General features: G+C 48.7%; 1 protein-coding gene across 1 annotated transcript; it reads left to right on the top strand.

Moving 5' to 3' along the window:
• The first annotated feature begins 10,495 nt into the window (after nucleotides 1–10,495).
• Nucleotides 10,496–12,989, top strand: LOC125758772 (uncharacterized). Its single transcript, XM_049416440.1, has 4 exons — nucleotides 10,496–10,595; nucleotides 10,658–10,752; nucleotides 11,194–11,266; nucleotides 12,058–12,989. The coding sequence occupies exons 1-4, from the start codon at nucleotides 10,544–10,546 to the stop codon at nucleotides 12,267–12,269; spliced, it is 432 nt and encodes a 143-aa protein (XP_049272397.1). The 5' UTR covers nucleotides 10,496–10,543; the 3' UTR covers nucleotides 12,270–12,989.
• The last annotated feature ends 2,172 nt before the right edge of the window (nucleotides 12,990–15,161 follow it).

The raw sequence follows: 15,161 nt of genomic DNA, 5'->3' as shown, positions 1-15,161 counted from the left end.
GGAAGGTTCACGTCCGTAAAGGAGAAAAACAGGGGAGAACCCAGTAGTGCTTTGAATAGCGGTGTTATAGGCGAACGTAATATACGGTAGTACTCGGTCCCAATTTGAGTGGTCTGACGAGATGTACATAGACAGCATGTCACCAAGGGTGCGGTTGAAGCGTTCTGTCATTCCATTGGTTTGGGGATGATAGGCGCTTGTGGTACGGTGGACGACGCTGCATTCACGCAGCAATGCTGTGATGACGTCGGAGAGGAACACGCGACCACGATCACTTAGCAACTCTCGAGGTGCTCCATGACGAAGGACGAGATTGTGCAGAATGAAACTGGCAACGTCTTTTGCTGTAGATGAAGGAACAGGTGAAGTTTCGGCGTACCGCGTGAGGTGGTCGACGGCAACGATGATCCAACGGTTACCGTCTGCAGTGCTCGGAAGGGGACCGTAGATGTCGAGGCCGACGCGGTCGAACGGCCGGGAGGGGCACGGCAAAGGTATTAAGGTACCGCCGGCGTGTTGAGGGGGAGTCTTACGTCTCTGGCATGTGGAGTAAGCCCGAACGTACTGTTGAATAAAACGGTACATACCACGCCAGTAATATCGGAGCCTGATCCGAGAATACGTCTTTAGGAAACCTGCGTGGCCACATTGGGGGTCATCATGGAACGTGGAACAAATTTCGGACCGCAGGTGACGTGGAATGACGAGTAGCCACTGACGGCCACCGGGTGTGTAGTTTCGTCGGTAAAGCACGTCATCGCGAGTGGTGAAGTGCTCGACTTGACGACGCAACGTGCGAGTAGTGGGAGAAGCGGTCCGACCAGCCAGGATGTCCAGAATGGATGCAAGCCACGGGTCCTTGCGCTGCTCGGATGGCATGTCGGCGATGGTGAGAGCAGTGGTATCACAGAGAGTACTTGTGCAGCAGGCAGGGTCAGAAGAAAGGGGCGAACGGGAGAGGGCATCTGCGTCCGAATGTTTGCGGCCGGAGCGATACACCACGCGGATATCGTACTCTTGGAGGCGTAACGCCCATCGGGCGAGCCGACCACTTGGATCCTCTAGCGACGACAACCAGCAAAGGACATGATGGTCAATCACGATGTCAAAAAGACGTCCACACACGTAAGGCCGAAATTTGTCTATCGCCCAAATAATGGCGAGGCACTCCTTTTCGGTGACAGAATAGTTGCTTTCGGCTTTACTAAGAGTTCGCCTTGCGTAGGCAACGACGTACTCTTGGAAGCCGTCTTTCCACTGCGCAAGAATAGCGCCCAGCCCGACACCGCTAGCGTCTGTGTGGATCTCCGTGGGTGCAGATGGGTCATAGTGTCGCAGAATGGGCGGCGACGTAAGGAGGCGGCGCAGTTTGTTGAAAGCATCGTCACAAGGGGGAGACCATGCCGAAAGATCACTAGAGCCGGCGAGGAGCTTGGTCAAAGGAGCGATGATGGTCGCGAAATTGCGAACGAAGCGCCGGAAATAAGAACAAAGCCCAATGAAGCTTCGGAGCTGTTTCATGGTAGTCGGTTTGGGAAACGCTGAAACGGCTGTAAGTTAGGCTGGGTCAGGGAGAATGCCGTCCTTCGAAACCACGTGGCCTAGGATCGTAAGCTTTGGAGCGGCGAAGTGGCACTTCTTCAAGTTCAGTTGCAGTCCAGCGGCGGAGAGGCAAGCGAGAACTTGCTCGAGGCGGGTTAAATGGGTCGAAAAATCGGTTGAAAAGACGACAATGTCGTCTAAGTAACAAAGGCAAATATTCCACTTGAGGCCTCGAAGGATCGTGTCCATCATTCGCTCGAATGTAGCTGGCGCGTTGCACAGGCCAAAGGGCATGACCGTGAATTCGTAGAGCCCGTCGGGCGTGACGAAAGCTGTTTTTTCGCGATCGGCCTCCGCCATGGGTACCTGCCAGTATCCAGAGCGCAGATCTAAGGAAGAGAAGAATTCTGCTCCCTGTAGGCAGTCTAAGGCATCGTCGATGCGCGGCAGAGGATAGACATCCTTGCGGGTGATTCGGTTGAGACGCCGGTAATCCACGCAGAATCTGATGGATCCGTCCTTCTTCTTCACCAGCACAACTGGAGAGGCCCAGGGACTGCTGGATGGTTGGACTATGCCACGTTTGAGCATATCATCGACCTGGTCACTGATGACACGGCGTTCGGCAGTTGACACACGGTATGGACGCTGTCGCAATGGTGCCTGTTGACCGGTATCAATACGGTGAACAACAGCTGACGCTCGACCTAAGGAAGGCTGGTCGTGGTCGAAGGAGGCTCGAAAACGCTGGAGGAGCTTGACCAGCTGTTCCTGCTGCCCGGGCGTGAGGTGGGAGTCGATAGATTTGCGAAACACGTCCATAGGAACTTCGGTGTCAGTTGCAGGTGTAATGGCACAAGTCGGTAGTGATGGCTTGTCTGGAAGCATTGGGTCTTCGAAAATGCAATCCAAGGTCTCGAGGGTCCCCAGACACTCGCCACGTAGTAGGATATACGGGCAAGCAGAGACGTTGCACGCGTAAAGGGCCGCGGAACCATTCGAAAAGTCGATGATGGCAAATGGGAGGAGGAAGGTTCGACGGCGCGCACTAGCTATAGATGGTTGAAACAGTATGGTCGAATTAGTGGCAGCAGGCGAAAACACAGGCACTAGAACGGCGGACAAAGGCGCGATGTGGACGTCGGCTGCGGCAAATACTTTAGGCGCACTGCGGTCGTCGAGGTCGGCGCACGGAGTCGTCAATGTCAGTTCAGCACGAGCGCAGTCGACGAGGGCCTGATGGGCAGAAAGGAAATCCCATCCCAGTATGACGTCGTAGGATGAGCGAGGAAGAACGACAAACTTGACGGGCATACCAAACATCCTGAATAACAACGCGAGCTGTGCACTGAGCCGTCGGTGATATGTAATGCGAGGTCGCCGTACGCAGGGCAAGATTGGTAAGAGGCGTTGTGACTTTTCTCAAATTGCGGCACAGTTTTTCACTAATTACAGAAACGAGAGCGCCTGTGTCGACAAGTGCACGTACGGCGACACCTTCTACTTCTATATCAATTTCGTTGGGCGGATAAAGAGGAGGTCTTGAAAAGTTCGACGACAACGCAGTTCTTGCCTCCGGAACTGCGGCTGTCAGTTTTCCTCTCGTGCGGGGCTAGGGCGGCGATGCATCGGGGAAACGGATCGGCGACGGGGCGATGATGTCCGGCGGGGGTCGAAAGGGCGTCGTGGGGAAGACGAGTCGGCATGAGGAGAAGAAGGTCGTGGGGGAAACTGAGCAGCTTTATTTGTGGAATTCCCACCGTCCTGAGGCTGCAGGTTGCGACGGCGACAGTAGCGTGCTATATGCCCGACAAAACCGCACGCAAAACATATGGGCCGATTGTCGAAGGTACGCCATGGGCTAACGGCGGAAGGTCCGGTGGGCGAGGTAGGATGGTGTACCATGCGTGTGGGCGGCGTCGTAGTGCAGTAGTACCCGGTGTCCCGGTAGGTGCCAGAAACAGGTGGGGCCGGTGGTCTGGAAACGACGGCAGCGTACGTCAGCGGTGTAGTGGTAGGCGGCGATGGCGGTAGTGCCTGCGCTACTTGTGTCTCAATGACCTGGCGTAGACGTGGGTCCAATGATGTTACTGGCTCAGGTGTTCGGGTGACAAAGGAAAGTTGACGCGCAACTTCCTCACGGATAAACTGCTTTATATGCGGCAGTAAAACGGTATGATCAGCGGCGACGTCGTTGACAAGGGCGGAAACCTCAGCTGTATCTTCGGCTGCACGGCGCGTCGAGACGCGCTGCTTTCGCAACTCGTCCTACGACTGACAGAGCTGGACCACGTCGGCGACAGTCTGAGGATTCCGAGCGACGAGCATCTGGAACGTGTCGTCGTCCACTCCTTTCATGATGTGTTTGATTTTGTCGATTTCGGCGAGAGATGGGTCGACGCGCTTGCAAAGAAACAAGACATCCTCGATGTAGCTTGTAAAGGTCTCGTCCCTGCGCTGGACTCGACTACGCAGACGCTGTTCCGCGCGAAGCCGGCGCACGGCGGGACGCCCGAAGACCGCGGCGATGGTTGTCTTAAACGTCGACCAGTTGGTGATTTCACCCTCATGGTTTTTGAACCATAGGCTGGCCACATCAGCGAGGTAAAAGCGCACGTTCGTGAGCTTGTCGCAGTCGTCCCATTTGTTGGAAGCGCTTGCTATTTCATACTCGACGATCCAATCCTCCACGTCGTGCTCGTCGTTTCCGCGAAAGACGGGTGGGTCGCGTTGCCGAGGCACACCCGTACAGAAGACTGTCGTGGTTGCGGCAGCTTGCGAAGGGCCAGGAGCAGTCATGGTAAAAGGCGATGGTAGCGTCCGATTGCGAAGTTCCGGGTTGACGGGAACCCCGACTCCTTGAAATAGGGTCCGCCACTTGAAATAGGGGTGTTGTACGTCAAGAAAGGGTCAGACGTTGCTTTGCAAAAGGCTCTTTATCAGGCAGGTCTGGCTACTGGCGAGCGCGTGCGCGAGCGACAACCACGGTGTCACCGATCGTCGTCGTCGTCTTCCGTAACATCAGTACAATATATATATATATATATATATATATATATATATATATATATATATATATATATATATATATATATATATATATAGTTGAAGAAATGAAAGAGCACACTTACGAAAATTGCATATTTTTACTCATTTACGTTTCGGCCGTGCCACAGCCGAAACGTAAATGAGAAAAATATGCAATTTTCGTAAGTGTGCTCCTTCATTTCTTCAACTACATGTGCACCGGACCTTCAGAACTCTCTTTTGAATTATATATATATATAGCAGAGCTGGTAGTAAGACTCTGATTTTATGGGGAAGTTTATTTGAATGTTACGCCATCATTGCAGAAACCCGCTTAAGTACAAAAATGAAATTTTGAAAATTGTACACCAGTTTCCTTGCGTAAATTCTCCAATTTGACCGTTTATTTGTGAAATACTCAAAATAGCATGGTGTTGAATATTGGAACAAAAAGAGGAAGATGGGGAAAAAATGCTTAAATTCGGTACAATAATTGCAAGAATGCTCCTTCGCGCAATGATCGATGCGCACATTGGGCAACGGACACCGGCTATTGAAATAAAGTCAGCGTGACTCTTCCATGCCAGAGTGGTACTACATGGACAGCACGTTCGAGACGCCTTGCTTGGGTCGAAGTACCTATACCCTAGCCTGACAACTAATGGACTGTAAGACAACAGATATCCTACCTTCACATTCTATCTGCGGAAAATCGTTCATTCAAAACGGTGCAAAAGCATGAATATTTGCTTGCAATAAAACAGGAAAATTTGGTTCTCGAAGAAATCTGTTAGGCGCTCGATCTAAGTTTCAAATGCCTTAGGCATATAGGAAGACGGGAAAGGCTCAGTTTTTCAGAAGCTGGAAATCATATAAACTGCACCATGTCCTTGAGTATGAACAACTATACTGACACTCAAAGGCATGGAGGTTAAACGCAATTGGAAAATGTCTCGCCGTGCAGCTGCTTGTATAGGACCTTGACGAAGAAGTGGACAAGAAGCTTATATATATATATATATATATATATATATATATATATATATATATATATATATATATATATATATATATATATATATATATATATATATATATATATATATATATATATATATAGCACTTGCTGAAGGCCTTGACAGTTTGAGAAAAACACCTATGCTCATTATTCTTGTCGGCAAAACACCCCCTCCATCAAACTTTTGGGAGGAAAACTAGGGGGTATGTCCCTGCGGCATACTCCCTAGATACGGGCCTGGGCTCTGGACTCCTAGGTGGCCCAGGTCGGTCTACGAAACTTCTTCCGAAGTACCACGGCCCGTACCGTCTGGTCTAGCAAGCCTCGTACTTGATCGAAACCGTCAAGTCGCTTGAGACTTATTGCAATCAAACAATGTCGCGGCATGAGATTGTGCATATGGACCGGCTAAAGCCTTACTGTCACTGTGCATCTGTCCGTAATTAGCCAGGGTAGCTCTTTTTCGGAGGGGATGTAAATGTAATGCAAAAGAGCGGCACTACTTGCAGGAGCAGAGAACGCTGCTCCCGTAGAAATAAGGCGACGATTCGACAATACAAGCTTTGCGTTGGTTCTACAATTGCTGGGTACGTTTCTGCGTCTGTCTTTAATAGTAGAGTACTTCTTTAAAACGCGTCATTGCATTATGAATGGCTGCCCTGATGCTTGCCTTGGTTTCATTGTGATCTTCTTATGGTCGAGGTTAACTAAAATCGTACCCGGTGGTTCGTTTCCTTCGTTATTGAGTAATGGGTTGCGTGGTAATAAACAAGAAAACATGAGAAGTTTGCTTGCTCTATTTCCAGAAGCGAAACCGAAACTGCAGCAAATATCTCGGGTGCAATGCTCCAGCGAGAAAACAAGCAACTAAATCTTCAGCAGTGTTGCACTAGTAATAACCATTGCTGGAGTTCTATGTGTCAAAACCACAATATGTTTATGAGGCGTGCCGTTGAGGAGGGCTGCGGAGATTTTGACCACTTCGGCTTCGTTAACTGGCATCTAAAACCAATACACGAGCCTCTAGCATTTTCGCCTCGTTCAAAAATGCTGGATCCGCCGTCATACCTGTGCCCTTTGGGTCACTAGCCGAGCAACGTAACCGCTGTACCTCCGCGGCAAACATAAGCACGTCTGAGCGAGACAATAAAGAAAAAGAAAACAACACATGGGGATTCGAACCCGCGGCCCCGCAATTACGCGCGAACAGCCAGCACGAACGATCAACCGATTCAGCTACAGCGCGCAGCGGCTGGCACGTGACACGATAGGTAATATAAAGATACTACGAACAAACGCTTCTTACAACGCTCCTTGCAAGTATCCCAACCTTCCAAACAGCAGCAACGAAATGCAAAATTGAAAACAGCCGCTTTCTGTTTGCAAAAATGCGCTGTAGATCATAATTCGATGTTTGACAGCGTAAGGGACGAAGACGATATCGGAAGACAGCGCCGAACTTACACAACTGTCTATATTTTCAAGCTTACAGCAATATATACGCGCTTTTCAACAGGAGCGAAAAAAGAATACAGCAAATGAAGCACACAAAAAATGGTAGAAGCCCAAGAAATTTGTAAACGCGATAAAAAGGTGCATGAGTGCAGCTTCGTTTGCTTTTTCGAGCAACGAAAGTGAATTTCTCGTGATCGTGAAATAGATGTGACATCGATAATGGGTTGTTGTTTCCTGTGACTGCATTTTTTTGTACGTAAGGCCTGCAATTGTCGCCTGACTAAAATCACGGAACATCGCACTACATCTATTTACGTGACTACAATCACGTTACAACACGTAACAACTGGTCACGTGACTAAAAATCATGTAAGATTAGGTAATTAGTCACGCGACTAAAATCCCGTAATGTCACGTAACTATTTATGTGACATGTTTCCGCCAAAAACTTCGGAACAACCGGTTGGCTCGGAGCAACCTCAGCGTGTCTGCACTGGACTCTAATAAAGTTGTACTTTCTCTCTAGGTGACTAAAATCCCATCACATAACTACTAGTGACGCGACATGTCCCCTTCAGAACCACGTAACAAGTGCGTAGTGTGGGGAACCGACCGAAACCTGAGAAGAATAGAGTATCCAAGCCTAGCCATATCCTACACCCACAGAAAAGATCAAGTAAAAACGGCGCCTTTTCGCCCCACAACAATAATCGTTTCCTTTCTAGAAAACTCGGCGCTGGCCACTTTCCTACCAAGAATGGAGGAGGAGGAGGAGGAGAATAAAAATTACACCATCTCCCGCTAAAGGGGACCATGAGGCGATGCGAAGCCGGAGCACTTGCACGATCGCGTTCCGTTGGCGTTCGTTGGGCATACTACCGACCTCGCGTCGTGGAACGCGAAGAGGGACGCTACGCGCGTCGTATCTTCCATCTAGCCTGGCCGTTAATTCTCACAGGGCGAGCGGGGAACGCGGTCGACAGGCGGGTGAGAGGGGAGCAGCATAGGAGAGGAGAGAGAAGGGGAGGGGACGCGCATGCGCTCGAGCTCATCGCGGCGTTGCGCAGGAGAGGATTTCGGCATGTCTAGCCCGCGTTTCAGAGGAAGAGTGGAAAGGGGGAGGGGAGAGGGGAAGTGGAGAGGGGAAGTGGAAAGGGGGAGGGAGATGGAAAGTGGAGAGGGGGAGGGGAGAGTGAAAGTGGAGAGGGAAAGTGGAGAGGGGAGTGGATGAGTGGAGAGGGAAAGGGGGGAGGGGAGGGGAGAGATGAAGGGGAGAGGGTGAGTGGAGAGGGAAAGGGGAGAGGGGTAGATGACATGGGGAATGGTGAGGGGGAGTGGAGAGGAGGTGTGTGGAGAGAGTATGCGCATGCGCAGTAAGGGTGGTCACGCCGTACACCACCACCACCACCACCACCACCACCACCGGATTGAGCTCGGCCTTAAGATACTTCGCATCTAAAAACGGAAAGACAGATTAGCCAGTTCACAGACTGGCTGCCAAGAATGATATGTCACGCTGATAGCGCACATGGCGTTCGTGACCAGAAAGTGCAGGGCGCGCGGCGATAACGCAAGGAAAGGAAGGCAAAATAAATGATGATCATTGTTGTGGGACAAAAATACGCCCTTTTTACTCCATCTATTCTGTTAGTGTACACTCTAAGAAAAAAAGGAGTATTAGGGGAGTATTTCTGCCACGCAACAATAATCCTCATCTGGCTTGCTCGCGTTTCCTTTCTTGAAAACCCGGCTCTCGTCACTTTCCGATCGAGAATGCTATGTCACGCTGATAACGCGCGCGCCGTTCGTGACCGGGAACTGCTGCGACCGCGGCGATAACGCGAGGAAAGTATGAGAGATGGATGACGATTATAGTTGCGTGGCAGAAATACTCCCCAAATACTCGATTTTTTTTTTTTTGGAGTGTAGTACTATACTGGCAAAAGCTTTGCACCTCTAGCAATAGCTTGGTATTATAATAGCAAAACCTTAGAGGAAACTAGGTCGAACACTATAGCTCCGCTGTCGGTTCCAGCGTTGCGCAACTAGTACATGCTGTGCACATTTTTATTTATAGATATTTAAAATGGCATCTTACTGCGGTACGTTGAGGTGTGCTGCGAGTGCGTCCGAAAAGCTGCTCAATCACAGGATTTTCGTTATGTAACTGGCAGCACCAGTCCCTGGACTGGTTTCTGTTGGTTTCAACAGTTGCGTGCGCCAAAGAATAGAGCCCTTCGAACAATTCCCCTTCTTTCGTTAAGATTACGACAGACGCTTGCGTTAGCCCTAAAGTAAGAAGCAACTGCAAAAGCGTCTAACTCTGTCATTTCATTACTATGCCTCGCTTTTCTAAGCTTAGTTGGTTTCCTTTACGCTGCTGATTTGCAGGTACCTGAGAAGATCGTAAGGAAATCGTGAGAACGGAGAAAAAGGTTTCCACCCCAATACGCGTACGAAAGTTCGAAAGAGCTTTGTTCAACATAACTTGCAGCAGGATAGAAAGTTGGACTAGTTGGTACGTATGCATTATAGAAGCAGCGCTAAAAGACGTAGACGAAGACTAAACAAGCACACAGGACGAGCACTCGTCTTCGTCTTTTAGCGCTGCTTCTATAATACATAATATAAAACATAACTTGATCGGGCGTTCTGTTCCTTAGGACATTTATAAAATAATAAAGTAAGAATTACAAATGTAGATCTGAACAATCTGATACGCGTGGAGTGTTTAAACATGCACTGAAAAAGTAATAAAATAAAGAGAACTAAAACGGCAACACAAGATTACAGTAAAAAACCGAAACCGAAACGAAAACTCTTTGTTGTTTCGGAAGCGACATCCTGTGCGAAGCTGTGGAACATAAGTAACGGGCTGAAAAAAAAAGCTGATTCGTCGCCAGAGGGGCGATCGGAGATCTCTGTTCGTTCGCGTTCGTTCTGCGGTGCCTACGTCACAAAAGTGAGAGGAGGCGAAGCTCTCCCGCCTAGAACCGCCGAGAGGAAGAGGACAGCCAATCGTGAAGCGGAAAGCTTTCCGGAAGTAGACGCGCATCCTGTGACGTCGGCACGGGGACCGTGAAGCGTTTCTCGCCTTTTAATAAATATAATTACTTTATAGAAAATTATTGTTTTTGCTTCTCAAGCTCAAACGCTCTTTCAAACAGCAACAGCTTTGAGTAATGATATTTAATAATGTTAGTTTTTTTTTGACGTCGTCGCTAGATGGTGTCGCGCACGCGAAAAAAAAAAAGAGAAAAGTAGCGGCTGACGCAGTTTCAAAATGTCGTCCCATCGCAACGTCTGCGTTGGTTTTCGGGTATCGGATCGTCAAAAGGAGCTTCTGCTGGCTTTTGTGAAAGATCGCGACGCTGTCGTGCCCGCTGGAGCCGTCGTTCACAAGGGAGGACCGGGACAACATGTGGCAGAAGCTAGTAGCGCTTTTAAACGAAGAATTCCCTGCGCGTAACACCAGAGCCCAGTGGCAGGCCCAATGGAGGAATGAGCGCTACTATTCGCAGCAGGGTCTTGCCAAACTCCGAGGGCAGCAGAGGTGAGTGCGAGCACAATTGTATTGTGGTCGGTCATCTTACACATCCCGCTTGTGCTTTACAGCGGCACCCGAGGCGGCCAGATTTCGGATTACCGCGGCCGTGTCGTGCTCGACAGAGACGAGTGTGCGAGGCCCAGAGTTCGGGTGGTCTGAATCGGTAAGCACTGGCTTAGAATATCATTGTTACTTGTATGCTGCGAACAAGTGGGCTCATTTGCTTCGAGCCATTACGCGCTGTTAGTTTTACTTTTTCAAACAATATCGAGTGGATCACCCGGCCGCCGCATTAGCTGAGGTGCTAACACGTTGCACCGCCCAGAACAGAATGCGAAACAGCCACATTTGCGGTGATGACGAAAGAACAGCCGCGAACTATATTTCGAAGCTCATTAGAGCACCCTACGTGTTCCAACCCATTTCTCAGTCGAGTGAGGTGCGTAGCCAGTAGGCTTGCCCCCCCTCCACCCCTCTCTCCGAAGTCTGTGTGTCATAGCGTGCTGCTGTTGAAACATTCTAAAAAACGTTGCTATTGTCCACTTCCACTCCATACTTCTTATTGCACTCAGTGTGTCAATCAAGAAACTTCTTACTATAACAGGTGAGCCCTGCTCCAGCTGCTGCTGGTGTGGCTGAAGAGGATGTGGCCCAGGATCTTCCCCGTGCCCCAACTCGTAAGTTTCGCTGATGTTTTTGATTAACTGTAGATGGTGTTACATGCTCACAGGTGATGCTCATGCGTGCAGGCATATGTTTGTGAAGAGATGACATCTGTGGGCATAAAGACAAAAAGCTGCACGAAAAAAATTTGGCAAACGGTTGCAGGAGCTAGTTAGTTGTACGCATAACTGTCAGATGGAATAAACAGGTGTCCTGCCTTGCAGTTATGGTGAAATGTAGCAAAAAGGTAGCATTGCAAAAATGTTCAACATCTTGAAATGTTTCCCTATTTTGTCAGTTGCTTCAAAAGTGAAACTGAAAATGTGCTATTGCTAAATATACTGTTCAAAAAGCAAGCTCGTTATATAACTTCTTCACATAGCCATCATACACAAATGCACATGTTTGCACCTGTGTTACACATGTTGCTGTATGTTTTGCATACTGCAGCAGCTAGGGTTTCGGAAGGAGATTGTGTCAGTCATCGCGTAAAGCCGGGCAAACGATTGTGTAGCCCTGAAAAGGGCTGTTTGGTTGCTTCTCATGCAGAGGTGGTTAGAGGTGTGAGATGCATTTGATGAGATGAGCGAAAATGAATTCCGGCACCGCTTTGGTCTGTCCAAACGAAGTGCGTTGGTTGTGCGGTGAACCAAGCACCATTCATGGATGCCATTGGGTCAGTGGATTTTCAACGCAGAGGAAATTGTTGCACACACTGAAACTCTTCACGAACAGAAGCTTCCAGCGAAGAGTCGGTAGCAGGAAATTTATAGATGATAATGGCAACACATTTCTTGGTTTCCAGCTCATGCCGCAGCTGCGAGATGGGGGCAACCGGCAGGCCGAGGCGCTGGAGTTACTAGCCGCAAACACCAGGCGGCAGGGCCAGGCATCATTGGAAAGCTGCGCCAGGTTCAGCTTCTCGGTGACGTGGTCCACGAATTGCAAGGCGTTGGTACCCTCGCCCGGGCCCTCATTGCAGCGGAAGCCACCTGCACAGTGATTTGTAAAGACTAGTTGTACATACATGTAGATTTATTTTTGTTCACATCACGAGCTATGATACGCTTGCTTGCTTCAATGGTGCCCTGCAATTTTTTCTCAGTTAATTTTCTTTTTCTGCATATCAGAAGCACTGATGTGCTGTTTCATTGTACATGCATTCAGCAATTCAGCAGTCATGCATTCAGCAATTTTGTAGTATATGCACATAGTGCACTGTAGTGTATCTTTATGTTTATAGTGTATACGTGTAGAATATTGTGGCACACTGTACGTTTTCTATCGATTTTTACACATCCTAGAAAAAAAGAAATGCGTTTGTGAACGGTCTAGGTTCCACAACAATTTTGAAATATTGCAAGACCAAAAAATAGTTGACGAATACGTGTTCTGTTGCTTAGAAGTGTTTAGACAATAGGATTGGGTACAAACAGAAATCAATAATAGAGGAAGACATATCAGCAACCAACAACTTGCATTTTTTTAGCGAGTTCGATTAATACCGGTTCGACTGTGCCTTGTTTTCATGTAATACAATGACTTTCGTGCTGTGAGACGCGTGTGTTGCTGCAGAGGAGCAGCAGGCACTTTGTAGTAACTCCATTTGTATATTTTAAAAGGAAGCTACTTTTATATTCTTTTCCTTGGCATTAAATTTAAGGGATATTTATTTATTTTGCTTTTTATGTGCATTGCTCGTGATACTTGTAATAAAATTTCAATTCTGACACCACCCATGTTGTTCACTTCATTTACAGGCACCATTCTTGTTGCACTAATGCTACCGCATGTTGCTGTCCTGATTCAAACAGCCTTTTCAGGTTACCACTTTGGCTGTGAATGGCACCATGTGCCATTCACAGTTGAGCTCTCACGTGTGCTTAGTGTGAAGCGCCATATTTTACAACCTGGTCGAAGTATTTCATCAGCATGGCGTTGTGTGACAAGGGGGCATAGGTCGGCAAACTCATGAGCCGACTCACTCAGATTCAGATCGAGCTGTGAGTCCGGGTGAGTAATACATTGGTGAGTTCGATTCCGGGTGAAAACATTTTAGTGAGCCTAAGTCCGAGTGAATCCGCTTGAGGAAAATTTTGGTGAGTCTGAGTGAGCCCCAAGAGCAAAATATATTTCACGAGTGAGTCAGGGTGAGCTTCACATTTTTTGCCAACCTATTCAAGGGGGTTATTCATTGATAGGAGAATGCTGTTTCGTTGATATGTGCAGCAAACATTTGAAGTGTAGTAAAAAAAACAGCCTTTTGTTTATGCCAGTGACAAACACAATGAACGAAGACAAACACGCACCACACAATGCTGCCGAGGTCGTTGCAGGCGGCGGCGTACTCTGCGCAGATGCTCAAGCATGCAGGCCCGGTGGTTCTCGAAACAGGTTGCGCTGCTACACGGTTGCGCTGCTGCTGGCTCCCGTTGTGGTGGTGGTAGCTCAGCTGCTGCTGGCAGCAGCTCAGCATCGTCTGTGTCGGCATCGTCCCCTTCGAGAACAGGCTTATGTGCCGCCAACGCAATGTCGTGCAGAGCTGCACAAGCAGCAATGATGCTTGTGCAGCTCTGCACAAGCTTACAGCGTTGCACCACTCCACAACATTGCGCATGGCGGTGTGGGCCTTGTTGTAGTGGTTATCAGGGGTATCACGAGCTGGGCGTCCGGGCACTGGTGTCAGGAGTCGCGGTTCTAATGTATAGCTGGAGTCTCCTGCACGAGGGCGGCATGACAGCTGTAGTGATAACGTCTTGAATGTGGCAAGCATTGACAGCACTTACCAAGCAAGCCGAAGTTTTGCTTCCAGGTGCTGACGGAGAGGGCTCCCCCGCCATACCCACGAGTCATGACATGACCCCAGGAAACATGGACTGACATCCAGAGGTCGGCATCACATGTCTGCAGAATTCAATTCAGTCAAAATTGTACCCATAAATGACCTTGGGTACAATGTTGCGTATTATGTTAATGTAATTACATCTGTCTGCACTGTTACTGACTGTTGAAACATAGTTATGAACAAATCATCGACAGGGTAGGACTTGTACCATAAGTTCTAACACTATAGTCGGGTACAACTTTAGAAAAAAGCGGCATTTGCACCTCAAAGGCGGATGCACACGCGCTTCCACCAATGGGCGCGCGCTCTAGACTGACGTCACGAGCCGGACGGCCGGTGCCTCCGCTCAAGGAGAAGAAGCGGGACTATTTCTTTGCCGCGGAGACAATCGGCTGCCGCGCTTCGGTCATATGGGCGGGGCCTCTCAAAGGGTAGTCTGCATGTTTACTGCTTGGAACAACCCATCTTCCAGCCACCAAAGCCTTTTAACCAAATTACTGCTGTATGTTTAAGGCAATGTATCACAAAATATCTACAACACGAAAAACTTCGACTGAAAAAAGGGTTGTGAAACAATGTGTATTTAATGTATGTACATGCTCGGGCGCGTTCCGAGGGACCGAAGTAAAGTTTATTCACCCATCTATGTAATGATCCATGTAACGTCCATCACGACAATGAACAATAAGGGCATACTACGGCACATTCTGGGAGCGCTAATCTCAACAAATACAAATCGAGAATCAAGCTTCGGGTACACATGGCGAACGAGCAGCGGTAATATTATGCACTGTGCAGGCCGCTGAACCAAAGTGTACTCCGCGTCACATGATTTCATCGCTTATCCTAAGCGATCTGCCCTGAAACGATCCAATTCCCGTTCTGGATAGATCGAATATACCGCTCCCACTATACTCAGTTGCAACAGCCTCAGTAAAGCGGAAAGTTTAAGCGATATAAATGAAATAATTCGCTACGCATACAACGCATGGATAATACTCACGATCATGGTGTTGAATGCGTAGAGTCCCTTCCCCGACATGTAATGCGTCGTGTCCGCAGAG

Source organism: Rhipicephalus sanguineus, chromosome 6 (genome assembly GCF_013339695.2).
Source record: "Rhipicephalus sanguineus isolate Rsan-2018 chromosome 6, BIME_Rsan_1.4, whole genome shotgun sequence".
In the NCBI taxonomy this organism is placed as follows: Eukaryota; Metazoa; Arthropoda; class Arachnida; order Ixodida; family Ixodidae; genus Rhipicephalus; species Rhipicephalus sanguineus.
Note: the sequence above shows the minus strand (reverse complement) of the source record. Positions and strands in the feature narration are given on the sequence as shown.